We start from the raw sequence: 26,876 nt of genomic DNA on the forward strand, positions 1-26,876 counted from the left end.
TTTTCTTGGACCTCCTAGTCGAGGGACCTGTCTGTCTCTCCAGGTGTGTTTTAATCACAGACTCTCTGTTTCATAGGTTTTAAATTGATGGAACAAATAGAACACTTGATCAAAGTGGTCGTTTAGGGTTTGCACACAAAACCACCTGGTGACAGGCTCACTTCGTTCTTAGCTCCAGTCCTGCTGCTCCTCTTCCTACCTGCCTTTCCTGCCTTACTCAGCCACACGCAGGAAGAGGGGAACCCACCCATGCCGATGCTATGGCTGTGAGTGGTAGCTGACGCCCACAGGAATTATGGTTATTTTGCTGCCATGCTTCTAAACAAGCCTGGGGACAGACTGTGAAAACGACGAGAGCCCTGGTGACCAGAGAGGGTTTTTCAGCTTAACATCCATCTCTATGCAGGGCGACTGACCAGTTCCTATTTCCGTGGTCCCACCGTGTCCTTTATTTAGGCCAAGGTGGGGCAGGCGGCCGCGGTGGCCTCCAAGATGGGTTCCCATATGCTGTTCCCGCTCTGCGTTTGGCTGCAGCTGCCAGAACTGCAGCCAGAGTGAGCAAGCCCAGCAAGAGAAAAGCCGGCCCACCGCAGCCATTGAGATCACTCTGGAGGACAGCTGTGTCTGGGTTACAGTGATTAATGTGATGTTAATCCCAACAAAAACGATGGGAGAAGAGGCCCCGTGAGAACACTTACAATCAATAAATGAAAAACGCCACTCCCATCAGACTCATTATCACTATGAAAAATCACCCTGAAATCACACAAGAAACCCAGCCATTGAGCCATCGCAGGATGATTGGCAAAGCGACTTCTACGCTAATTCAGCATCAGATTCTTTTGCTTGGAAGTCGGCGTTAGAATGAGCCCGTGGCCAGACTTCCAACAGCAGTGCCGTGTGGCTATCACCACCGCGGGAGCACACTCTTGCTTGTCCGTGGGAAGAAAGTGCACCTGCTGGCCTCTACCGTGGCTCCCGCTCGCTGCTGGAGCCGAGCTTTGGTTACCCTCCCGAAAGCTGAGCCCCCAAGATTCACCTCCAGGAGCGGGCATCTCAGAGGGCGAAGACGGGCTCTAACGTGACCACAGACATGACTACAGGCAGAACCTGGACACACAGGAGGAAAGCAAAATAACTAGAGAAGACACGGTAAAAAGGGGACTTTCCTCTGCCCACTGAACTCCTTCCAGAAGTGCAAGCCTCATTCTGATACTGTGATTTTCCACCCAACTTGCTTGTCGAGAAGACCAACACAAACGGCACAACAAAGGGAAAATGTCTTTGGGCCCTATCATGGAGGAAAAGTGACAACTGCCATTGGAAAAATCAGGAAAGGGAAACCTCATGAAAGTGGATGCTAGAAGGGAGGCCAGCGGGAAGCACTGTCAAGTACAGACCCTACGGAAGAATGCTCAACGTGAAAGAAGCATCAGTTACAGGCCCCAACAGGAAAAGAGATACATTGCAGCTGCTACAAGAAATCCAGCACCCTTGCAACTCAGCCCACAGGAAACCATCATCATCTTGAACTCTTGAACTGGGTTTTTGTTCAAAACAGCCCCTTCCAACTTTCTCCTTCTTCTCCATAAAATATTCCTCTCTTTTCGTTTGTTGGATTTGCCTAGGTTTTGCTGTAATTTGCCTGTCCTGGATTGCAATTCTCTGCTATTCCTGAATAAACCTACTTTTGCAAGGAAAAATAACTGACAGTTTTGTTTTTAAGGTTAACACCGTCTTCTGGAATGAACAGAGGACAACTCTCAGGCCACCCCCAGCGGCCCCCGAGGACTCACAGTGCTGTCGATGTAAGCTTCAGTCCATACCACGTCGTGCTCCTGGTCGATGACTTTGGGCCGGCTGAGGACGTGCAGGTACTCCATGACATTTTCCTGCACGTCGGCCAAGGTGGAGATCTGAGTGAAAAATCCTGCCAAGGGAGAACCAAGCTTAGTAACAGAAAGACGGACAACGGCAGAGCGTGCATATGTCACGCCTTCTTGGCCTCTGCTTAACTTCTTTTGTTTCTTTCCCTATCCTTTTTAAACATTGTATCTCCTCTTTACTATCACCCACTTCATGAGTCACCCGTTCTCGGGACTGAAAATATAATCAAGCAAAAGGAATCATAGTAAGGTCAACCAGAAAGCCACCTCTCCGAGGAAGCCCCTTGCTAACCCTTTAGAGAATGTCCTCCCAGACTTGTTTCAATACATACGCATGGACACATACATCTACACCTTTTCTGGCAGAAATGGGGGGCTCCTCTTTACATGCCATTCTAGAACTTTTTTTTTTTTACTTCAGTGTGTTTATTTCCAATAGGAAAACTATGAACCACGAAATGTAAAGGCCACATCTCTCTCTCTCTCTCTCTTTTTAATACTTAACAATAGCTATGATTAATTTGAAGGGGCACAGAATCTGCTGAACAGTGGATACGCTTTGTCCCATTTGTTCTTGAGAACACGATGAAGCAGATACAATGCCCACTCGCAAGGTAAGATGCCGGAGGCAGATAAGGTAAGATGCCGGAGGCAGATGAGAGACGGATTTTGCCCACGTTCTCGCAGGTATCAGGCAGCAAACAGCAAAGGTCACCTGTGCGTAGGGGTCTCTTCAACTGTGCCTTTTGCTCCCTCAGAATTTTTTTGCCCTTTGTGTGTTTGAGGTGGAAACTCCAGCTCACACCCCTCATGTGGTTACCAGACCTGCCTTTTCAATATGCTGGGTTGACATGGTTTCTCAGTAACAGGAAAAGTCCTAAACATGCTATCATCTCCCAGATGGGGACACCGTTTTGATCTTGAGTTGTCTTTCGTGTGGGCTCTGGTTGGCTTCGTCCCGGGTTAGGAGATGTGAGAAGGGAAGGCATGCACTGAGCAATGTCTGGATCCCCGGTGGGGTAGCAAGGGGCTTTCATTCACTTATGGAAGTCTTTCCTGGGGCACAACACTGGAGAAGCAGGGATTAAGAAGGTGAGCACTGCGCCTGCCTCCGGGGGCCTGGCAGGTCTGAGACTACTGCAAAGTAGCACAACGAATATGATGCTGAAAATCACAACAGGGACAGCCTATCCAACCCAGCTACCCTGAGGAAGGGTCGGGGCTGACCCCTGAAAGATGAGGGCCAGGTAGCTAGAGGAACTGTGTATCCCACAAAGTTGAGTAAAGGCCGATGGTGTGAGTCACGCTTTTTCTAGAAGCTGAAAAGAGCTCAGAATGGCAGGAGGAAGCTGGGGGAGAGGGGCTGGAAATCAGATGCTATAAATCAGAGATGAGCAGCCTGTCCCACAAGACCTTGGGAAGCAGTTTAGACTTTAACCTCCTTTATTAGGCAGGGAGCTTTGGGAGGATTTTAATAAGGGGAACACTGGATGGACAAAATTCATGTTTCCTCCCTATGCCTTCACATAAGGACCCTTACAACTAAGTTCATGGCATGTACTACTTGCCAACAAACCAGAGAAGGGTACGTGTGCCCCTGAAGCCAGATACGACACAGCACTTGCTACAGTGTTTGTGAAACCTTCTGTCTAAAAGCATGCTCTGGGTAAGGAAATGCCAGCCCTTCTGTTGTCCAGAAAAGGGGCAGGGCCCTCCCAGGGCATTTCCAAACAGAGGCCAGCTGGTTTGAATTTGCTGTGCCAACCCCAAACCAGGTTGGGACCATGTGGCTTCTGGCTTCCTGATGACAGCTCTGCACAGTGCTAATTAACATGCATTGTCACTCCTGTCCAGGGCCAGGGCCTCGCCCATCCCAGGGGAAATGGGGCCCCAAAGGAGCAGGCTGTGAGTGCCTATTCTAGCTTGTAGGCTGGGAGGGGGCTCATCTCCCTGAAGCCAGGTACCCCAGTGAGGGACACCCATCTGGGACAGGGCTCTCCCAAGGCTTCCAGGAGACCCCTTTCTGGGAGGCAAGGTAGGGGGAGGCAAGTTGCAAGAGCATTGCTGGGTGATGGGGAGCATCTGTAGTTATCATCCTTCCTTCATGGCAGCTACAGTCAGTGTGTGAATCAGCAAGAAAACATTCCATTACTTCTCTAGTAGGCGAATCTAGGCTCTGGAGGAAGGGTCTTAGAGCCACAGCCAAGGCATAAAGGACAAGCCAAGACAGGTGTTGCCATGTTGAGTGGAGAAGGAGAGAGCTGAGAGTTCTGGACCATCAGGGTACGTGGGTGAACCATTCACAGTGTAGAGCAACCCCAATGGAGTCATGTACCAAATGGGCACTGAAGACAGTGGGAATTTTCTTGCTTGTCTGCATTTTTATTCTCATGCTCAAAGCCAACAGTAAAAATCCCTGATTTGGGTTTCCCAACACCGGGCCAAGAGAAGAAAGGGAATGAATGTAAGGAGGAGGATGGGAGAGACAGATCATTATATGGCAGGGGTGGAGGGGAGTAGGAAGGAAACACAATCATGCATTTGGAAGGAGACTGAACTGGGACACCACCCTTACTTGGCCTTGCTTATCATGTTCAGAGCTCTGAAAAGCTGGCTTCTCCCCAGAGCTACAAACCCACAGCCAACTGTATACCTGACACCTCCAATGGGGATGAGTAACGGGATTCTCAGACTCAACTTGTCCAAAGCCAACTCCCCGTTTCCCTGTCCAAATCCATTCCTCCCCTGGTGGGTCTTTCTCATCTTAGTAAATGGCGCCACTGTCCAGTTAGGCCAAAAACTTAAGAATTATCTTTGATAGTCATCATTTCCTCACCCCACCCCATAGCTAATCCAATGGCACGTCCCTCTGGCCCTACCTCTATAATACATTGGAAATCCTCTCTCCCATCTCCATTGCTCCCAGCTAACCCAAGACTCCACCGTCTTTTCCCCAGAGCCTCCGTGCCCCTCTCCCTCCTTGTTATCTAGGCTCCTCTGGGCAGTCAGACGGATCATCTGAAAGTATAAAGCAGATCACCACCTCCCTGCTTAAAACCCTAAAACACCTTCTGTTCAGAGTTAGAATAAAATCCAAATTTCTAACCCTGACCGCCAAGATTCTCCCTCAACTGGCCCCTCCCCACCTGCATGACAGAATCCCCTTCTGTACTCCCACGCTTGCTCACTGTTCCAGCTCCCTGGCCTTTTGCTTCCTCTCATAGGCCATGCTCATCCCCCACCCCCGACCCCCCTACCCCAGGCCTTAGCACTTGCTGCCCCCTCGGCCCTGCACACCTTCTATCCAGTTTTGCTGTGGCTGGCTTCTGCTATCGTTCAGCGATCAGCTGTCAGAACTCATTCCTCTCATGGCACCCCACCACCACGTTCTTTGTTTACTCTGCTCTATTTCACTGGAGTATTAGCTCCATGACATCTACAAAAAGCTGGCGCCCATCTTGTCCAGAGTGCCATTTTCAGAACCAGGCCCAGAGGTCCGGGGCAGCCAATAGGAATGCAAGAACAGTCATGAGGTCTGATTGTGATTCACCTTGCCTCTCTGCACTGGGGCCACGCAAGAGCCCAACTTGTGGGCTCACTGTATAGACAGGAAAGAAACCACAGTAATTTAACCTGGATCGATTCAAATCTAAGTTCATCAGATTCCAAAGCCTCTGCTCTTAACCACCAGAGAAGTTTATTGGGAAGGGTCAGGCATGGCTGTTTGGAGGTCCCGTCCCAGGAGGGCACCCCTCATGGGCTGTTTGTGTCTGGGTGACTGAGAAGGTTGAGGATGGGGTTGGGAAATGTGGGGCTCTCTGAGGTTCCTGGGAAATGCTCAGTAATTAGCACCAAAGATCTACTGAAAATCCAGATCACAGTTCTGAGTTTTATCTCAGAGATGCAGATGTATAAAAGAGAAGCTGAAGTTACAAAAATGCTATGAGTACTGTACACTGTAAAGAGCTTAATGCAAATTTATCATCTAGCCCCAATCCATTAAAACCTAAAACCTTTTGGAAAGGCTCTTTTTTGTGTTTCAATATTTTCATAGAAGTTTTAGTTAACAAATGTACCTTTTGATGGATAACAGGAAGTCCCTGAGGGCTGGACGCCTTGGCTGCAACTGTAGGTGTTCCCCTTATTTTCCCTCTGCACTCTCCGGACTAGCCACCTTCCCTCCTCCCGCCCCTCACTTTTATTTCTTTTAAATTCTAGCCCTTGAATGTTTATTCTCTTCTTTAATGTGCCTTTTTAGACTTCATAGATCATGCAAGAAAACAGAATCAGCAATCATTTGGTAATTACCAAGGACTAATTAATGCTGGAATTAGCCATCTATTACAAGTGGTCTGCTCATTTTTCTACCTAACATCGATTTATTTACCTTATTCCCTCACAGAGCCTTCTGTGAACTCTGGGTTACCACTCTTCAGTGAGATCAACCACGTGCAGCCTGGTGTTTTGTGTTTCTGAGATTTTACCGCCCTCGCTTCGAGATGTGCTGAGGGCCCTTGTCTAAAAGAGGCCTCGGCAGACGATGCCCCCTCAGCACATCATTTGACACTCAGCTCTGCAGCAGGGCCAGAGCTGAGGGCCCCACGAGGCTACTCCTCAGTAGGAGTCTCTGGCTAGGCACCTCACCTCACACGCCAAGGTCCTCTTTCCATCTTGGGTGCGATGGACACTGCTCCTGGTGAGTCTTCCCAAAGGCTTTTGCCCTCTTAAAGAAGACACACCGGAAATGAGCAAGCCGGTACCCAGATTTCAGTCTTGCCAGGGCAATGGGGTGGGCTGGGGGGTGGATTTGCATTCACTAAGGGAGCAGCAGTGTACTTGGAAGACCCTCGCAGTCCTCCCTCTTCCTCCTCCCTGTCAACAGTACACACTACTAAAAAAGCACTTATTTCTGTAGAGAAACACACAGCTTGCAAACAGGTTTCTGTTTCTATGATTCCTGATCATTTCATGGAGACTGAGGAAGAGGTCCAATGGCCCTGAGAACTGAGGGGTGCATGTTCAGTGAGTTGGAAAGAACCCACTGGGAAAGGACGCCCCCCTGCCCCAGGGCAGGGCACCCAGCTGCCTCTGTGGGCATCTCTCCTGAGCATGAAGCTATCAGAATCAGCCCCAAACCTCCCCCTTAGGGGCAAACCTTTTCCTTGGTGAATAACAGGACACTTTTAATTTCAAATGGTATGCTAGAAAAAATAATTTGAAGGATCAGGCAGTGGAGCTAGGAATGCTGGCCTGTGTGCAGCTCTGTCGCTGAGCCAAATGCCCCTACCTTGTCTCCTCTCAGAGCCCGAGTGTCCCCATTTGTAAAATGTCAGGAACTGGACCACAGGCCTACACAGGCGGGGGCACGACCACTTGTGGGTCACATCAGTTGGGTGTAAATCCTCGTCCAGCCTTTATTAGCTATGGCATATTAAAATCCTGCCTCAATCTCTAAATTTCATTTTCTAGATTCTCTCCTATTATGGGACGCATGCAAAAGTCTTCCTTGAAACAGGTCTTTCTTCCTCCCAGAGAGAGGTGACCTCACAGCCTGGTGAGGAGCTAAGCTTAGGCTTCGGATCTGTTGGGCCTGAATCCTGGCTCTGCCATCCGTGGGCTGCTAACCTGGGGCAAGGTGCCAGTTGCTCCGGGTCTGTTTCCTGCTCATGCCCCTCCAAAAGCATTAAGAGGTAAAAAGAGATAATATACAGATGTCCTTGGCACTCTACCTATCACTGAGCATGCTTAGCTGTGACTAACAACACACCCCCGTCTTCAGCTTCATCACCGTCATCCTCTCCACTCCAATCCTCATGTTATACAGAATGTACCCCCTGGAGTATTACGGAGCCATGAGAAAGAAAGAAATCCTGCCATTGGGACAATATGGACAATATGGACAATATGGATGGACACTGAGGCCACCATGTTAAATGAGATAAGTCAGACAAAGAAATACTAATACTATATGTTTACTAGAGTTCACTTATATGTGAACTCTACATGTACCCCCTGGAGTATTACGGAGCCATGAGAAAGAAAGAAATCCTGCCATTGGGACAATATGGACAATATGGACAATATGGATGGACACTGAGGCCACCATGTTAAATGAGATAAGTCAGACAAAGAAATACTAATACTATATGTTTACTAGAGTTCACTTATATGTGAACTCTACATGTACCCCCTGGAGTATTACGGAGCCATGAGAAAGAAAGAAATCCTGCCATTGGGACAATATGGACAATATGGACAATATGGATGGACACTGAGGCCACCATGTTAAATGAGATAAGTCAGACAAAGAAATACTAATACTATATGTTTACTAGAGTTCACTTATATGTGAACTCTACATGTACCCCCTGGAGTATTACGGAGCCATGAGAAAGAAAGAAATCCTGCCATTGGGACAATATGGACAATATGGACAATATGGATGGACACTGAGGCCACCATGTTAAATGAGATAAGTCAGACAAAGAAATACTAATACTTTATGTTTACTAGAGTTCACTTATATGTGAACTCTACATGGAATCAAAAAAATCCAAACGTGGTGTAGAACCAGAGAGTAGAATGGGGTTACCAGGGGTGGGAGGGAGGGGAGTTTTTGAGGGAATTAGGGAGATATTAGTCAAAAGGTACAAAAATTTTTAAAAAGAATTACACAAATATATCGGAATGGCATTTTTGCCTTCTCCCACCTGTTCCAAAATGGCAAAATGTTTTAATCTCCACTTTTCACTCAACCCTACCTACAACCATTCTGGCCTCATAAATTTAGTGAGGGAACAAGACAGTTGGAAAGGTAGAGTGTAGTTCATAATTTTTTGATAGAAAAAGACTGTGGGTCTGAACTTCTGAGGAGGGCTCAGTCCACCAGAGCTCTTTCAAATGAGAAAATGACCATTAACCCATCAAGAAGGGACAAGCTGAGCAGACAACCAAGAGAGACTCATGTGGTGTTTCCATTTGACCTAACGATGACGGATTGGTTGAGAACCCAAACACAGAGGCCCTTCTTTATTTGCACAGCTGGAAAACACTCCCTTCACCATGATTTTTGAAGGAGAATCAGGCAGTGCTTATTTAAAATCTTGGCACACTGAATGTTAGAGAAGGTCATCATGGCTTTATGGAATATCTGGGCTAGTCAGCCCCTCTCTTCTGCTTCCCCAGTTCACTTGTTTATCCAATAGGGTGAAAGCAGAGCTTTAAATTCCATGAGCCATTCTACAGTGGCAATGATTGTTTTAATGTATTTAAAATGGCTTGCTGCTTTGCCTCATTAGGGCTGGCTCCCTCATGATAGGACCTAGTTATGCATAAAATGAAACAAACCGATGAGCTCCAGGCCTCTCTGGTTTTTGCTAGGAGATTGGACAAGGCAGAGAACCCCTGCCACGGGTGTGGGAGTCCCCAGGAATCCGTTTCCAGGGGACAGTGTCTGAGGCGCACTGGCTGAGAACTGTGCCCTTGGCTACCAGACTTCCCAGCAAGAGGACCTGTACTGATCGTGGGTTCTCAGCCACCGAACCAGGGGAAAGGTCGGTGCTGGTCCTGTGACTCCTGAGTCACTCTGGCCGGTGAGCCAGCAGGCTTCTCCTTGGGCTCCCCTGGGCTCTCCCTGGGTCTGTTTTGGTCCCCGAATGCTAATGCTTCATTTCACTGAAGAACTTGGCTGACTCAGGGAGAAAATATGTAAGGGGGGGGGGGGGCCCTCTGGACCTCATGTCACTTGAGATGAAAAATGTTATGCTGCCTCCATACTATAACAATCTGAGACTATAAACAATGATTTAATTAATGACCATAGAAGAATACTTGCTCACCGATGTTACGTGGTCCAAAACCCCATAACTGACGCAACGTGAAGCCAATGTTTATATGGGCACAGATGACTGGAACCTAAAATTTTGATGGCAACTGTTACTTTGAAGAGTGGCAAACAATGACATTTTATTCCCAAGGCCCTTCAAGAAAAGAAGCAGAGTAAGGAAGGCAGACCTCTTCAGAGAGACTTGCTTTGGCAGGGAAGGCAATGACTGGATTTATACAGGAAGAGAAGGAGGATCACTGTGGAATCCAATGGCCTGGCCAGCTAAGCATCTACTATTACCTCCTTGGGTTTTCCAAGCTGCTGCACTCAGACTTTTTAAATCTAAAGGGCTCCGTTCTATAGCCAGGCCCTGGAATACTCAGAGTTGACCAAATTGTCTTCAAAAGGATGCTTCAAAGATTCTTATAAACAATGACTAAAACTAAATTATGGTGTAATATTAGTTGATTAAGACAAGACTTCAATTTGAGTAATTTTCATCAGCTGGACACAGACAGTGGTAAAAACAAGAACCCATGACTAAAGGCGTACTAGCTGGTGGGGAAGGATGGCAAATCTGATGTGGCAGGAATAACAGCAACATTTTTAAAAATTTGAAAATGGAAAGGAACTCCTTCTTTTCAAGACCACAAAATAAAGGAAAAAATGGGGAGACGTGTATAGCTCGCTCAAGGTTTTTAAAGGTCAACAAAGTTCCAAAACTTATTTCAACAATGGCCTCTTCACTCAGAGGAAATCTGGGAGCTGCACAGCCCCCATATCTTGATGCCTATGTTTCCCCTGTACTTTGGCCTGAAGTGAAGCCAGATGCATTATTCTGAGACAATCCAAATTGCTGATACCTTTTGGTGAGGCCAGCCGGCCAATAAACTGAAATCATCGTAAGATGTGTTCTGTTAGCCCTTCAAGGAGACGTTAAAACCTCCCATGCAGTTGTCTACTTTTTAGATGGAGGGAACTGACACTAGCTTAAAAGATGGTTCCAAGTAGAAGCAGATAATTCAAAACAATGTCAAGCAAAGGGAAGGGTGAGCAATGTTCATTTGCTTGGCCACGTACGTTTTCACGACTCACTTCCCACGTCCACCCAACCAGGGCGCTGAGACCCTGCCAGAATGCACCTGTTTTTCTCCATGGGCTTACCTCTGCCCACACCCAGTTCAGCAGTGGGGAGTCCTACCCCAAGCTTAGAGGGGGGTCATAATCTTTTCTGGGGGAAGGAAGGGACTTGAAATAGAATTTAAAGTGCTGATCAGTCTCAAGTGGAGAAGATACAAACTCTTTGTCTTAATACCATGTCCCGCCCACACTGTGTTGTGTGGACAGATGAGTGTGCATGGCATGGGGTGGTCATTTCTAGACTGCACCATGCGGTGGGGGGTCTGTCTACAGAGAGGAAGAATGCCAAAGAGCAATGAAAGAAATCAAGGAGGAAAAGAACTGAAACTCAGCTCCCTGGTTCCTCATGAGACGTGAGCTTCCCTTCCCACTCTGGGCTCTGAGTCACTTCTTTTCCTCTCCAAAAACACTCCTCTTTTTTAATTTCAGAGAGCAACTTTGCTTGCTTGCAACTGAAATAACTTTTTCTTAAGAGCTGGGATGTGCAAACTCTTCATGGAATCCTCTTTCCTCCACGGAGGCACAAACTCTGGAACTTTTAAAAATAATGGATGGTTTAGGAGACAATATTAAAAAAAAGACCACCTATGTCCATCACGACCAGTGTACCTTGCGATAGGACATGTCTTCCTTTATTAGTGTTTACAGCAATTTACTCATTTTTCAAACATTAAATGAGCACTCTTTCTGAGTAAGACAGGAGGCTGGGTGCTCCTCCAGTGCTCATGATGTAATCAGAGCTAAAGGCTACTCTCATGGAGCATGTAGCCTCTGAGGGGGGAAGAGGACAATGCTTGCAGATCAAAATGGCACCAGGAAATAATAGGGCATTTATGTGCCAGGCACTTCGCTCCCAGCTTGACCTGCACAGTCTCATTTCAGGCTAACAACAGCTGGGGCACGTGTCATCACTACCCCTCTTCTGTAGGTGACACAACTCAGATCCAGAGAGGTTTGGTAACTTGTGCGTGGGTGGTGGATGGTGGAGGCTGGATTTGAACTCCAGTCAAAGACCCCAGTAGTCTGGACTCTACCACCTATTTGCTGCCTATGCTTTGCCTTCTTGGTCGTGTATAGCATGAAAGGAAGGAAGCCCTTCATAAACGAGAGGGCCCTATTCTTTCCCTCCCTCTGCCTTCCCTAAACTGTTGTTTCCAACACACAACAGGGGATTCTTAATCAATGGACTCCAGAATATGGAAAAGGCAATGGTTATTGAGCACTTACGGTGTCCCAGCACTGAACCAGGCACCTAATCTACACTATTTCACTAATCTTGATATTTAATAGGAATCAAAGGAAGAAGTATTCTCAACATTCTAATTTCGAAGATCAGATCATTGAGGCTGTTTAAAGTTAATGAATTTAATCAGGTTAAGTAGGCTAAGTCACGCTATGGGAACGTATCAAACTGGAAATCTCAGTGGCTTCGCGCAAAGGGTTATCAATTACACATATATATCCATGTGGGCTGGCAGGATGCAGGAGGAGTAGAAGGGCACCAGTCTCTGGTGGTCACTCAGGGAACCAGGCTGATGAAGTCATTCAATGACTACTTCGTCTGGAACAGAGTTTTTAGAGTTCACAAGAGCAGGAGAACAGAGTATGGACACTATGACACCAGCTCCGAAAAGCTTTAGCCCGGAAATGACCCAGCTCGGTTTTGCTCATGGCCTACTGGCCAGAGCCTGTCTTGAGGCCCCACCTAACTGCAAGGGGATGGAGAGTGGGGAGTGAGCACATAGATATATTGGATGGACAGTAAATTGCTGATGGCCAGTAATTCTCCCAAGCTTACCCAGCTACTACGCGGCAGAGTGCAGAGGCTTAACCACTCCCTTTGACGATGTCCTCAAAATCTGTCAACGTATTTTGGGAGAAGTTGTTCCACGTCTATCACACACCACTTAGAAATATCCAAATCTTATCTTAGAACTCATAGCCTCATCTGAGAACTTTCTGCTTTCTCTTGACTATCCCATCTTTGGCACACTCAAGGGGAAGTTACTGGGAGTCCAGCACATGGGGAGAACCTACCTTTGTTGGCACAAGCCATCCACTTGAGATTGTCTGCAAAAGCAGCCTCTCGCCCAATGAGGTAGGTGAAGATGCGGACCTGGGAGGAAGAGGAGCACAGGCGTCAGCGATACGCACCTTTCACCGCACTGCCCAGACCACATGCGGGGCTCCCGCACATGTGCTTTTCCTCTTTAATGCCCCAGGCTTCCCATCTGTAGGAACATATTTAAGACATTTGAAGCACAGTCAGCTAGAAATATATTCAAAACTGGAGGCTTTGATCTTTTCAACCATATGGCACTGGCCGTGGTTGTTTTTCGGTGTGCAACTCACGACAGAGGAGAGCGACTTAAAATAGGAAATGGGCAGCAGCGCAGGCCCGGGGGAGGGGTGGAGTGCACACATATGGGCAAGGACCATCTCTGTCTGGACCGAATCCGTAACCATTTTCCTCATCCACACAGGAAACACACAGTGTGCTCTTCTTGGGAATACAAACGCCACCAAAAGACCTTCAACGTTCCCCCCCAATGGTGAGGACAGGCTGCAGACACTCTTACCATCTGTGGTGTCTGGCATGGTTTTAGGAGGTAATTAACTGGGTCCAGAGGCACGGCCTGTAGCCAGGAGACCAATGGGGACTCTTTCTAGCCTTCTTAAGCTTTTGGCTCCCAAAGAGCAGAGAGCATGTGTAAAACCCTGGCTCTCTCATTTTCTACTGCTTTCTCAACTCTCTCTCATGAGGCCAGAATCCTTTGAAACAGAGCACCACCCCTCTCCCAAAGTAGTACTTGAGGGTTAGATGGAAGAAAGATAGGGGATTAAAAGGGTTGCAGCCCTTGAATTCAAAGTTAAAACAGTATGTGGGTCAACAGTACCCAGTCCAAACAAAACTCTGCTGGAGGCCACGCACAGCCCCATGACTACCTCCCTGTGGCCAAGTTAAAGGAAGACATGCCATCAGATGAAGATGCTGAGCATGTGACCCCAGTTGATGTCCAGCCCACCGAAACTGGTTCAGGCACCCACTGCTCCTTCAGTGCCTTTACTATAGTTGTTGTGAAGTAGTATCTCGTGCAATTACATCTGTGAGGTTGATCTCCACAGACGGTGCCCCTGACACAGGGAAGGGTGGGATGTCTCTTTCTCTTGGCTGTGTCCTAATGGAGAACATGCTCAATACATGAATGGGTACAAACATATGAATGCTCCTAGCTGAGTATAAAAAAGGCAGATTTTGCTTTAGTGAATGAATGAGTTAATGTTTTTAAAAGTAGGCTCCATGGGGTGCCTGGGTGGCTCAGTGGGTTAAAGCCTCTGCCTTTGGCTCAGGTCATGATCCCAGGATCCTGGGATTGAGCCCCGCATCGGGTTCTCTGCTCAGCAGGGAGCCTGCTCCCTCCTCTCTCTCTGCCTGCCTCTCTGCCTGCTTGTGACCTCTGTCAAATAAATAAATAAAATCTTAAAAAAAAAAAAAAAGTAGGCTCCATACCCAATGTGGAGCTTGAACTCACAACCCCAAGTTCAAGATCTGTGTGCTCTACTGACTGAGCTGGCCAGGTGCCCCCGATTTTGTTTTAACTATAAATCTTCTCTTATCTGGGCATCGTAACTTAGGAGCTAGCTTAGAGAGAAATGTTGAAATACACATTGTCATTATGTCACCTTGGCCAGTTCTCATTTGTGTGCACCAAAGCAGCCCTTCCATCCATCAGAGCTCCCAAGGGACTTCCTGGGTCGCTGAGTAGGCAAAGAGAACTTTGCCTCTCTTCATTCCCTTCACTCTTTTCCACACTATTCCCAAAGGAGTCACACTGACAGAGAAAGGATATGTTATTTATTTATTATTATTATTATTATTATGATTTTTTAATTGGGAGATTCTGGCTTCTTTCAGGGAAAAAAATAAGGCAGCCAAAGGTAGTTATCACTGACCTCCCCACCACCCAAAAAAAGTAGCTTCCCTATTCACTTTTCCTGCCTGGCCACTGTTGGCATTTAGCTGAAGATGTCTGATTAAGGGGGAAACTGAGGTTCAGTTAAATAAAATGATTTGCTTAATTTCATCAAGTCCCAATTCAATGGGAAAGGTCTTCAGCGACCTCAGGATAACACTGGGGCCTCCTCTCAATCTCCTGAAGATGCTGCATCTGTCCATTTAGAAAACCCCAATCAGCCCCATGGCCCAGAGCATGCACCCATGCTCCTACATCTTCACCTTTCTTTCAAATTTAAGCTATTTATTTTTTTTTTAAGATTTTATTTATCTGACAGAGAGAGATCACAAGTGGGCAGACAGGCAAGCAGAGAGAGAGAGAGAGGAGGAAGCAGGCTCCCCGCAGAGCAGAGAGCCCGATGCGGGACTCGATCCCAGGACCCTGAGATCATGACCTGAGCTGAAGGCAGAGGCTTAACCACTGAGCCACCCAGGTGCCCCTCAAATTTAAGCTATTTAATAAAGGGAAAACACGAAACCTATCAAATCTTGCCTCTCCACTGGTTCTTAACAAAGCGGATGGCTTAAAGGATAGCTATTAGCAGATGAAGCCAGGAGTCTACCTTTGTGGGCAAAGAAGAAAAGATCTGGCACAGAGCAGCCCGCTTATTATCAAGGAAAGCTACCTACACATACCAAATCTCCCTTGCCATCCAGAAGAAGCAGCTCAGGATGAACTGAGTTCTCTCTCAGCAGCATAGTTAAAACTCCAGAACAGTGCTGGGAATCATTGGCCAAACATCTATAATTCCTCACTTAAATAGATGGCAACCCGTTCGGAAAACCAGTAGGATTGTGCCAAACTTCCGACCAGACACGATTGCTCAAGAATAATTGTGCTAACAATAACCACAACAACGGAAACCAGCATCCCTGCCCCCACACCCCCACCATGTTCCTACACCACTGCCCTGGCTCCCTAGCTAGCACCATCCCCTGGGGTCAGGTGCATGCTGAGGGATTTATACGCATCATATTTATTTTGTTGGTTTGCATTTTATTGTATTGCTTATGAAAGAAAATCAGAATCATGTTCAATATTTCCATTTATGTGGCGCCCTTGGCTCCCAGTGGACTGGCCTCCTTATCTGAGTAGAAACGGCAGGGGAATGACTTGTCAAATCTTTGCCTATAAAATAAACATCATCAAATGATACTCGGTTCACGCCCTGGATTTCTCACAATGATGCCTTTCAACTGGCAACAAGAGAGAAGGCGTTTTACTCCAAAATAAATATTTTGGAGAGCATTTTAACAATATCCAAAGCAATTTATATTTGTAATTTTTTCAGGCCCAGTAATTCTACCTCTAGGCATTTATCTTATAACCCAGATACCAAATAAAATGTCTGGAGGGGCCGAGTGGGTATCAAAGATGACAGGAAGTGGTAGGCATATGGAAAAAATACAGAGTTGCACAGCTTCTTAAAACCCTGTAATTTCATTTTATACATTTTCACAAATACACAGAAAAAGAATGCTCACCCTCGTGATCTGTCATAGTCGAAACGTGTTAGAGCTCGAGTGTCTCTTGACAGCTGATTGGCTAAAAAGGTTATAGTGTATTGATGGAGTGGAATACCATGTAGCCATATATTTATGCAGAAAGGCATCCATTATCAATTAGTAAGTGGAGAAAAGCAAGTTGTGGGATATTGGAGAACATACAACCGTATTTTTCTTCAAGGAGATTTAGACTTTTTGTGTCACTTTTTACGTCTTCAGTGTTTTTACAAGTAAACAAGTATTGCTTTAATGATGAAAGATGTTATTTTTTTACTTTATTTATTAAAGATTTTATTTATTTGACAGAGAGAGAGAGAGATCACAGGTAGGCAGAGAGGCAGGCAGAGAGAGAGGGGGAAGCAGGCTTCCTGATGAGCAGAGAACCTGATACGGGTCTCGATCCCAGAACCCTGAGATCATGACCTGAGCCAAAGGCAGATGCCACCCAGGCGTCCCTGAAAGATCATTTTAAATGAGGAGAAAGTAATCACACTGCAACTTCCTCAACTATTCTGTAAGGATCTAGGAAGAATCACCATAGGGGTGAAAACGTCACACTGGAAGAGACATTATGTGGACATTACTACCCAGCCCTGCATCCATTGAGGGTGGATGGCCTCAGTTAATTGAGTCATGGTGCACTCAGTTAATTGAGTCATGGGTGGCCATGCTCCATGACTCAATTAACTGAGTGCAAAACCTTCCAGAGCAACATAATCAAATTGCTCCTCACTTCTATCACTAGCAGATTCTGTAACCTGATAGATTTTATTTCCAACAATCGGAGATTTCTTATCCAAGAAGCACCGCTAAAGACATAGTCACAAGTCCGCCTCGAGCCCAGATACTTTTCAGGTCAGAGGTCGTTCCAAAAGTCAAGTTCACAGCACAGAATATCAAGAACAGAACTGTGGCTCAGTTTGGACCACTGCAGGAACAGGACACACCGAAGCTCCCCAGAAAGTCAGGCCTCTGTGCCCATTTTCTGTAGGCATGAAGGCACCACTTTTGTTAAAGCAGCACAAAGGCAGGGGGGAAAAAAGTCTGCATCAACCTATTAGTTCATTTTGATCTCCCATTTAATTTTGTATGGTCTTTAAATGTTCTGTAAACCCAATTAAGCTTAATAAAATGTTAGAATGTGGACACTTCAAAGTTCAAAGTCACTTAATTTAATCTACTTAGTATAAAATTTCCCAAGCGAAACAAACAAAAAACTCACTCCTGTTTTTCCAAAAAACAAATTATGCTCTGACTCATGTAGATGCAGTTCCTACCAGAAATTTGAGGGGTACCATTCCTCTCAACTTGGGTGAATATAGGTAGTTTGAGTTTTTAATAATGAACCAAACTTATTCTTTCTATAGTCATTAAAATAGAGGAAGGAGAGTGCCTTCCAACAGAGCTATCATGGGCACAGCACAACCAGAAAGCAGATTGCCACCCCCCACACACGTTCCCTTTGGTAATGAATGGGGTATCACCGATGACCATGCTTTCGAGACAGTTCAAGAGTAGCAAGTCATCACCCATCTGTCACGAGTAGCTTCTGAGCACCTACTATGAACCAGGGACCATTCTTGGCTTTAATCTAGAAGCCATCATGCTCATAATGGGGTTTGGTGTTGGGAATAAAATGGATAAACAAGACAAACTCTCTGTCTTCAGGGAGTTTACATTTTCATGAAGGTGAGACAGATAATTAATGGCAAATTTGTATCTAACATTTATTTGTAAGATTTAATGCTTATGAAGAAAATAAAGCAGGGTAAGGCAATGGAGAGGGATGAAATCTGCTACTTTAGGAAGAGAGGAAGGAACCCCCTCCCTGATAAGGTGACATGTGATTAGGGATCTGAACAAAACAGGGGCAGGAGGTGGGGCGGAACAAGACACATGGCTATTGGGGAAGAATGTTCCAGGCAAAGAGAACAGAAGGTCTGAAACCCTTGAGATAGGCATGCTCAAGGGATATTGAAGAAACCAGTGGAAATGGAGTGCACTCAACCAGGACAAGTCGTAGAGAATCAATGTGGGCAGACAATAGGGCCCTTGCAACCACTGTTAGAGAACAGAACCACAGAAGAGACTGCCTAGAAGCCTGACGTGAGCCAAACATGATCTTGTAAAAGGATAGATCTGTCTACAGTGTGGAGAACAAGTCATGCTCAACTTGGCTGCCCATTTGATTTTCCTGTGATGTTCTTACAATTCTGAATGCCCAGGTCTCATCCAAGTGTAAATAAATCAGATCCTCGGGAGCAGAGGGTCTCTTAATCTCCCTTGGTTCCAGTGTGCAACCAAGTTTGAAGACCACAGGCAGAGAGAGACAGGGTAGACACAGAGCCACTGAAGTAGGAGGCCACTGATATGTTCCAGGTGAGAGAGAGATGACAGTGGCTCTGGCCAGGGTGGGGAGAGCTCTTAGACTTCACTGGACATCAGATTCGCCAGGGACCTTGAATCATACATTACTCCAACACCCCCTTCCAGAGACTTAGACTAAGTAGGCCATGGATCTACATTTTTAAAGCACTATGGGTCTGACATAGGTAAGACTGACACCAACATGTTTTAAAAAAACACTGAGAAGATGAGGGCTCAGCAAAGGCAAATGGAACCAGGAATTAAGAAATCATTAGAGCCATTTCAAACAAGTGTGTTTCTATAGATTGCTAAGGATTGAGGCTAACTTCCAGGAATTTATAATCCTGTATGTGGTTTAAAAAAAAAAAAAAAGAAGTGATGGATCAAAAGGACATTTACTTCTTTTTTAAAGTTTGTGTCAACCCAATTAGGCACGAACATCACACACCAACCAGACTGGGTAAGCAGGGTCTGCTATCTGCCCTTCTTTGTCCCTCTATGAAAGGGCAGATCTGTACCCACATGTCTGCAGCTAGAGCCGAGTCTACACACCCAAAGCTGCTCCCTGAAGTGATAATTACCCCACTCTTGCTCCCACATACCGAGGAAAGGGCTGAGGACAGAACACTTAAAAACCTCCAAATATATAGTCTTTACAGTTATTTAAGGAAAAAAAAAAAAAAAACCTTTCATTTAAAAATAACATTTAACTATAAATCTAGTACTTACACCTTATTAAACATGCAATTTAAATGGATTACACATATAAATGGGACTTGTTAAAAGAATGGTCTAGTCCTCTGAGGGCCCACATCCATGGGTCCCAAATTTTCATTCAGCCGAGAGGCAGCCTCTTTAAATAAGCACGTGAACTCACCTTCATGTCCTCCCACCTGCTCATGCCCCTTCAGACTCACTGCCCAACTCAATTATTCCCTAAAATACCTCCAGGATTTCTCAAAAACGGTGTGCAACATCGACTTTAGAAATACGTCCCCTGATGTCTTTATGTCTTAAAGGCCAATTTACTATTACTGAGTATGTTTTTTTTTTTTATAGCAATATTGAGATGTTACTATTCCACTTGCATTCTTTTTTTTTTTTTAAGATTTTTATTTATTTATTTGACAGAGAGAGATCACAAGTAGGCAGAGAGGCAGGCAGAGAGAGAGGAAGGGAAACAGGCGTCCTGCTGAGCAGCGAGCCCGATGCGGGACTCGATCCCAGGACTCTGGGACCATGACCTGAGCCGAAGGCAGCGGCTTAACCCACTGAGCCACCCAGGCGCCCCCTGAGTATGTTCTTAATCTGTATCTTCACAAAAGATATTCCTAACCTACTTTCCCTATTTGCTCATTTCAATGAATTCTGGTGCAGAGAAGCACTCCTGAATAAAATCTTTAAACTCTAAGTGGAAGACCAGGGCTGGAACTTGATTATTGCCCAAATGCTCCATCAGTCACTGCCAATAACATCTTCACAAAAGCACTGCAAGGGCAGAGGTAGCCCCAGAGAAGGTTGATGCCAATGGAAACAGTTATATTGAGCAGGCCGCTTTGATCCAGAAGCCATCATGCTCATAATAAAAGAAGAAACAACCTTATCCAAATGATGAGGAGAGGCACATAAGGGAACACTGCCCTGAGCCACAGTAAGATGGGACAAATTGAATTAGATTACAAAAATAATAAAATCTCAACAAATGAATATCATAGATCATTATGATAAATGGACTGTCATTGGGGGGGATGCTCTACGAGTCTGTATAATCTCGTTCCTCTCCAGCACAATGCCTGATACTTCATGTGTGGTATTGAAAATATCCCAATTCAGAAAAAAACGCTATTTGTGATCTTCTGAGCAGGAAGACTCAAGTGCAGCGTCATGCCCACGCGTTTTGTCAAGGTGAAGGAGAAGGTGTCTCTGAGTTGCTCGGAGACGTGAGCTGAGTTCGCCTGGGAGAACACAGGCTATGACACTGTTTCACGGAGCAGCGAGGAGCCAAGTGACAAACATCCTCAAAGGGAGTGACACAATTCACTCAACTGTCTAGCCCCATGGACTTCATCCAGGAGGCAAAGCCAGAATATTAATTATGTCTTTTTAGGTTCTGTATTTTTGAGGCTCTGACACCTGGGACCTTGCTGCCTTGGAGGAAGTACCTCTCCGAGGGTTCGCTAATTCCTGTAGGTAACAAATGACTTGTCGATGAGTGCATCTGTGAATGCAAACAAACCAAAGACAACTCCTCTTTTTACCAGCTGTTTACATTCTCACCCTTTAGCGGCCTACCCTAATTGCTCCATGGCCTGGTACCAGACAGCAAGGGACAGCCCCAGTGCTCCCATGCCCACCAGTATTATTCAACCCTAAGCCTGCTTACCCTGCTTTGCCTCTTTCTTCCCATGGAAATCACAACAAGCCTTCAGCCCTCTAGTTCCCTCTCCCTCTCTCTCTTTGCCCACTCACCTTGCCTTGGTCCTTCCCCTTGGTGCAGCTCCATGGGGTAAGGCATGCCCCTCGCTTCTAAGGGACTACCAGGATAACAAACTTCCTTCACATCAGGCATTTCTACATCTGTGCGCCTTACCATGTCTGATTCAAATAAATACTGAGTACCCTCAAAACAGCTGGGAATCAGGAAACGTGGGCTCCAGGTGGGGCTAGCACCACACTTACTGGCTTGGTGACCTTGAGCAAGTTAGTTAAACCCTCAGGCTGTACTATCCTTATGTGTGGCTAGCATGTGGATCATCCGCCCACTGCCGGTGGGCGAGAGCAAACCCAGTAATGGTTGCAAGCGCAGGTCAGAAGCAGTGAATTCCAGGCAGAGAGCTGCATCTAAGTGTATTTGATACAATTTGGTGCAGTAAAACTCAACAAAGTGAGCTGAGGAAAGCCAAATTTCCCATCCACAGACACCCCCCACTCGACCCTGCCCAGAGGTCTGGTTAAAGAGGAAATGGACTATTGTGGGTGAAGAAGAGGATACTTCCTAGGGGAGGGTGTTGAGGAGTCATCACTGATACCTGCTGTTACCAAGGATAATGGGACTGACAGTCCCTAATAGTAGAATCACAGTGATGACAACTTCTATTAACCTTGGCAGAGTTGTAAGAGCCATTGAGACTTTGGCAAAGGCTGTGGACTTTACCCCTACAAAAAATGCCTGAAGTTGTACATTCACTATTTCAGATAAGAGTCATGAGATGTGGGGCATCTCCTCTACCAAAGACCCAGATTCCTGAGGCACCTTTGGATCCCAGGTCAAGAACCTCTGTTTTATATACTTCTTGTATTCTGTACTTGGAATTTCTCAAAAGCAAATTGTGTTCTTTGGACAATCAAAATGAGCTATTCATCTTCAGGGCTTGCAAACTGAGAGAGAAGTTCATTTGTTCATTTATACGCCCCTTCTCCAATGATTGGTGAGCCCCAGATATTGGCCATCCATGACCAGATCCAGAGTTCACATTGGGAATGAGTCCTCAATATGTAAGAACAAGGTGGATATGCCAGGAAGAGGCACCACTACAGACCCCGAGTTTGCACATCACATCATGGGGCCTTTGGATGACCACATCTAAAGGAGGAGGGATAGAATGGACAGATAGAACCCCCATCTCATTCATTTTTGAATCCATAGAATCCAGTGCAGTGTTTGGCATGGAGCTAGCACTCAAACATTATGTTGACTGGCCATACCATAAAAATCCTTTTCTGCTGAAATGAGGGCTCTTAAAACAAATTCATTGCCAAGATTCAGACTGCTGACCACCTCAGGGCCTATGGATCTGTAGGGCTGGGAGGTCCCTCTCTGCTTCCCTTGCCTTCTCAGACCTAGAGAAATCAAGCGGTGACAGTGATTTGTTCACAGGAATGCCCCTTTTTCCAAGAAAACTTACACATTCAACACCATGAACAAAAACACAAACCGATGTGTGTAAAGCCATTAAATTTAGTGGAACAGATCAGAAGATCTACTTATGAAAAAGGGATACTAATTACACATTGGCATGCTGATAGTTACACTTATGAAACATATTGGGATCATGTCATTCCCTACCTTAGAACCCTCTGATGTCTTCCCATTGCACTTGGAAAATATTCCCAATCCCTGATCACAGCTAAGATGCCCAGAAGACTCAGAAACATGACAACCTCATTCTGCTTTAAATCTGTCTATCAATCATCTATCTGTCCCACTGCCTAGAATGTTCTTCACTCTCTCATTTTCTATAGCTAACTCCCTCTCATCCCATTTGTCTCCTTCATGATACTTGGTACATTTTGTAGTTATCTTAATGACTTGTTTATTTTCTTGAATTACATTGACTTCTCCCTCCCAACAGAAATGAGGATGTTGTGGGGGCAGAATGAGGCAAACTGTACCCAACTCGGCATCTGGGATGTAGCAGATTTTCAGAGAGTATCAGTCACCCACTTTCTCCCCTTCTGTTTTCACAAATTTTACAGGTCAAAATAAGTCAGCATGGGACACACGTTAATTTATCAGGGTTAGAGCTCTTTCCTTCATTGCCAACTTCATTTTAAATGCTTTCCTATTTTCCCAGACTGATCTGCTATCAACCAGCTGAAATTTCACCTTCCCCTATGAATTTTTTTACACTGAAGCTCAGTGATAAATAGTAATAAATGGGGAAGGGGTGGTTTGAAAAGCTCTGGTCTTTGTTATTACCATCTCATCTTCAGGAGCCAGAAAATGGTGTCTTAGCTGAGGCCTCGCATGCGTAGATCATCAGTTTTATAGTATGGTTTTTTTCCCTAGGTGCTGCCCTTTCATTCCAGATGGAAGCCATGCAAAGCCTGAAGTCATTTGTATTTATTTATTTTTTTAAAGATTTTTTATTTATTTGACAGACAGAGATCAGAAGCAGGCAGAGAGGCAGGCAGAGAGAGAGAGAGAGAGAGAGAGAGGGAAGCAGTCTCCCTGCTGAGCAGAAAGCCTGATGTAGGGATTGATACCAGGACCTTGGGATCATGACCTGAGCCAAAGGCAGAGGCCTTAACCCACTGAGCCCCCCAGGAGCTCCGTCATTTGTATTTTAAATAACTGGTTAAAGTATTACCTCACAGGGAAAAGATGACAACTCACAATGGTAATGGGAAGTTTGCTATTCAAGAAACTCTCAGTGAAGTTTCTCTTTCCCCTCATGCCTTAGAACAGTTTGAACAGATGGCAAAGTTTCATGAAAAACAGAAATGGCTGGGTGGACAGGTGAGCAGAACGCAGTAGATGTAAGGCAGGGTTGAGAACTGGACACACCCAGTTTTAGAATCTGGGTCTTCCCAAAGGGAACTAGGTAACCTGGGGTAAGTTACTTGGTCTCTCTGAGCCTTATTTTCCTTACCTGCAAGACACTATGGTTAACGTAATCATACCCATATGGCAAGATTGCTCTTAAATGGAACGAAGATGGTAGGGGTTGGAGCGGGGTTTGTGCTACTAAAGAGTGTATATGTGGGGGGTCCTTTCTAAGAGGAGATCTCCAGTGGGGCATCTTGCCTGGATCCTAAAGAGAAAATGTGCAGGAAAAGGCCCAGAGGTGTGAAGCTTGAAGGCACGACTTGGCCTGCTGGTCTGGACATTAGAGAAAAGCCCCTTTTCCCTTAATGTTCCCCCCAAGTTTGTGTTTGCCTCCCAGATCAGGGTACAGGACCGAGACTCACTTGGCCTTGGGCACAAATGTGGTCCTCATGTGGGATGTGGGCCAAAGCCCCACAGTAAGAAGCAGCATGCGTTTGAATAGAACACTCCCTCCACAGACCACCCTAGTGAATCGGCACCATGCAGGTTATAGGTCGAGGATTTAGGAGTTTGGAATTCCGCCCAAATCATTCTCGAACTCATTAAAACCCACAGCTGTTGTGAATTCTGAGCTAGTACAGTTCTTGTCACTTCTATTTTCCCAACCAATCCTCCCTGTCACTAAGAATTAGTCTAAAATAGCAGTTTCTGCTGTCAAATCACCTGCCACCTTCTGGGGTTTACTGTCAGTAAGAAAAGTCAAGGACTCAGTCAATATCCTCAACAAGGATATTGTTGAGGACAGTGTTCATTCCATTTTACCTATGGTTCTCCAAGAGGCAAACAGGTAGGGACAGGACTCTGGGGGTGGGGGAGTATGTGTGTGGGGTGGGTGGTGGTGTATCAGAATCACCTGTGGGGTTTTGGCAATCAATACATGCTCATTACCGTACCCTGACCTCTGTTCCCTACAGTGCTCCCAAGACTCCAAATGCTCACCATGAGATCATGCCCCCAGCCAAAGACCGTACTGTTGAGAGCCACTGTTTGGGGGCAGGAAAGGGAGTTAGACTTCCAGAGGGCAACCAGGGGCACATAGCTTCTTTCTGAAAAACCCCAGAAGAAGATTTATTTCTTTTCTTCAATCAGTAGGAGTTGTATTTATCCTAAGAATTGTTATGTTTTAATCTTACAGACTGTAAGCCTTACAGCTGTCCAGTGTTCCTTCTTGGCATTGGCTGCCCTCAAGCCAGGGGCTCAAACACCTCCAACAGAGTAAGTGTTTTTTTGGCTCTGCTTTTATTATTATTGGCTCTATTATGATTAGGTCATAAATTTTTTCAGTGCTTTTATCATGAAAGGGGGTTAAATTTTGTCAAATGCTTGTAACTATAAAGTCCTTATATTCCTTCTTGTAGCTTTGTGCACTAGTTGGAGGGATATTTGAAGCCAAAAGAATCCTTCTTGATTTTCCCCCCAACTCTTTGCTCCTGGAAATGAACCCTTAGGCATTTCCCACATTTTTGTTTTCCTTTTTTCCTCCCAAGTTTTATGTGTTAGAGAAAAACAACTGAAAGTTAGTATTGGTCATGCAAATAAGTTGGTGTAAAAAGTACTGTGACCAAGAAGCACTCAGGAAGGGGAGGTCATGTGGGTTGAGAGACCACCTCTGTCTTGCAGGAACTTTCTTGTGGTGGGGAGAAGCCACAAACCCAGAAGAATCACCATGGGATGCATGGGGATGGTGGGAAAAGGTGGCCTGGGAGGCATCGGACACCTTAGCGAAATGTCAACCGGGAAGAGCGATGGGTTTTAATTCAACAAAATACATAAAGTCACACGAAGTTGGTAGTCCTGAGAGCTGGAACCTGTTTGAGTTTCTCACCTTCATGGTTTTATTTATTTGTTGGTTTGTTGTTTTTCTGAGGTGAGGACTTTTCATGGGGGGGATCAAGGGAAGAGAACGACAGACCCTATATCCTAGAGCGGAGTTGTTTGTTTTTCCAAAATATATGTCTCCCACTTGGGATCCTCAGGATTGGTCAAAGCTGCTGGCTCTAATGTCAGCAAGGAAGTTCTCCAGTCTTCTGTCTTAAACATCACCTTCTGGGAGATTAGGTCTTTTCCTGGAGGATCAAGTTTGAGGACATGAGGCTGCACAAGAGGAAGGGGCCAGAGTATCTGCTGCAGCCTGGAAACCCTCTCTTCCAGAGTGCTGGTGACTTCTAGTGACTTCAGTGTTAAAAGATCCTAATGAATGGCATGGGATGGGGAAATAATTTCTTTGGAAGTTTCTTGCTAAATACAATCCTAGTGATTTTCATCTCCTCTGCCAACACTTAGTCCAAGCCACTAATACCTCTCAACTGGATAACCCACCAGGCGTCTTATCTGAGCTTTTCCATTGCTCTCTGGTCCCAGGGAAAGCTTCTTGCAGTAAGAATCAGAGCATGTCCCTCCTTTGCTGGAAGTTCTTCAAGGGCATTGCTTTCATCTAGAATAAGAACGAAAGGCCACCCCCAACCCGTGCTCTGGCCCCTGTCTTGTTCCACAATCCCACTTTAGGTTGACCCTACCATTGCCAAATTCCCACCCACCCACTTCCTCTCAGGATGACCTTTTTCCAATTCATCCAACATCTGAAGTTTTTTCCTGCTACAGGGCCTTTGCACATGCTGCTGTCACAACATTGAAATATTCTAGTATTGCTATCTCCTTCCCATCCTTCTGGTCTTATCACCAACTTTCCACCTCCCAAAGTCCCTCCCTCATCCTGTTATCTATATCCTTTTATGGTTGGTCTCAGCCCCTATTGTTTTTCTGCATGTAATCAGTGCAAGTTACAGTTGGTTTATTTGTTTCTGTCAC

At 45.7% G+C, this 26,876-nt stretch overlaps 1 protein-coding gene across 4 annotated transcripts in view; it reads right to left on the minus strand.

Annotated features, from left to right (window-relative positions):
* The window catches only part of CACNA2D3 (calcium voltage-gated channel auxiliary subunit alpha2delta 3), an 880,032-nt gene that overhangs the window by 296,374 nt on the left and 556,782 nt on the right, over positions 1-26,876 (minus strand). For all 4 annotated transcript variants that reach the window (XM_047691716.1, XM_047691706.1, XM_047691725.1 and 1 more), the window contains exons 12-13: positions 12,889-12,967; positions 1,797-1,930 (exon numbers count right to left, since the gene is read on the minus strand). In XM_047691716.1, the coding sequence (XP_047547672.1) occupies positions 1,797-1,930; positions 12,889-12,967 (213 nt within the window). The remainder of the gene's footprint in view (positions 1-1,796; positions 1,931-12,888; positions 12,968-26,876) is intronic.

This window comes from Lutra lutra, chromosome 1, assembly GCF_902655055.1.
Source record: "Lutra lutra chromosome 1, mLutLut1.2, whole genome shotgun sequence".
Classification (NCBI taxonomy): Eukaryota; Metazoa; Chordata; class Mammalia; order Carnivora; family Mustelidae; genus Lutra; species Lutra lutra.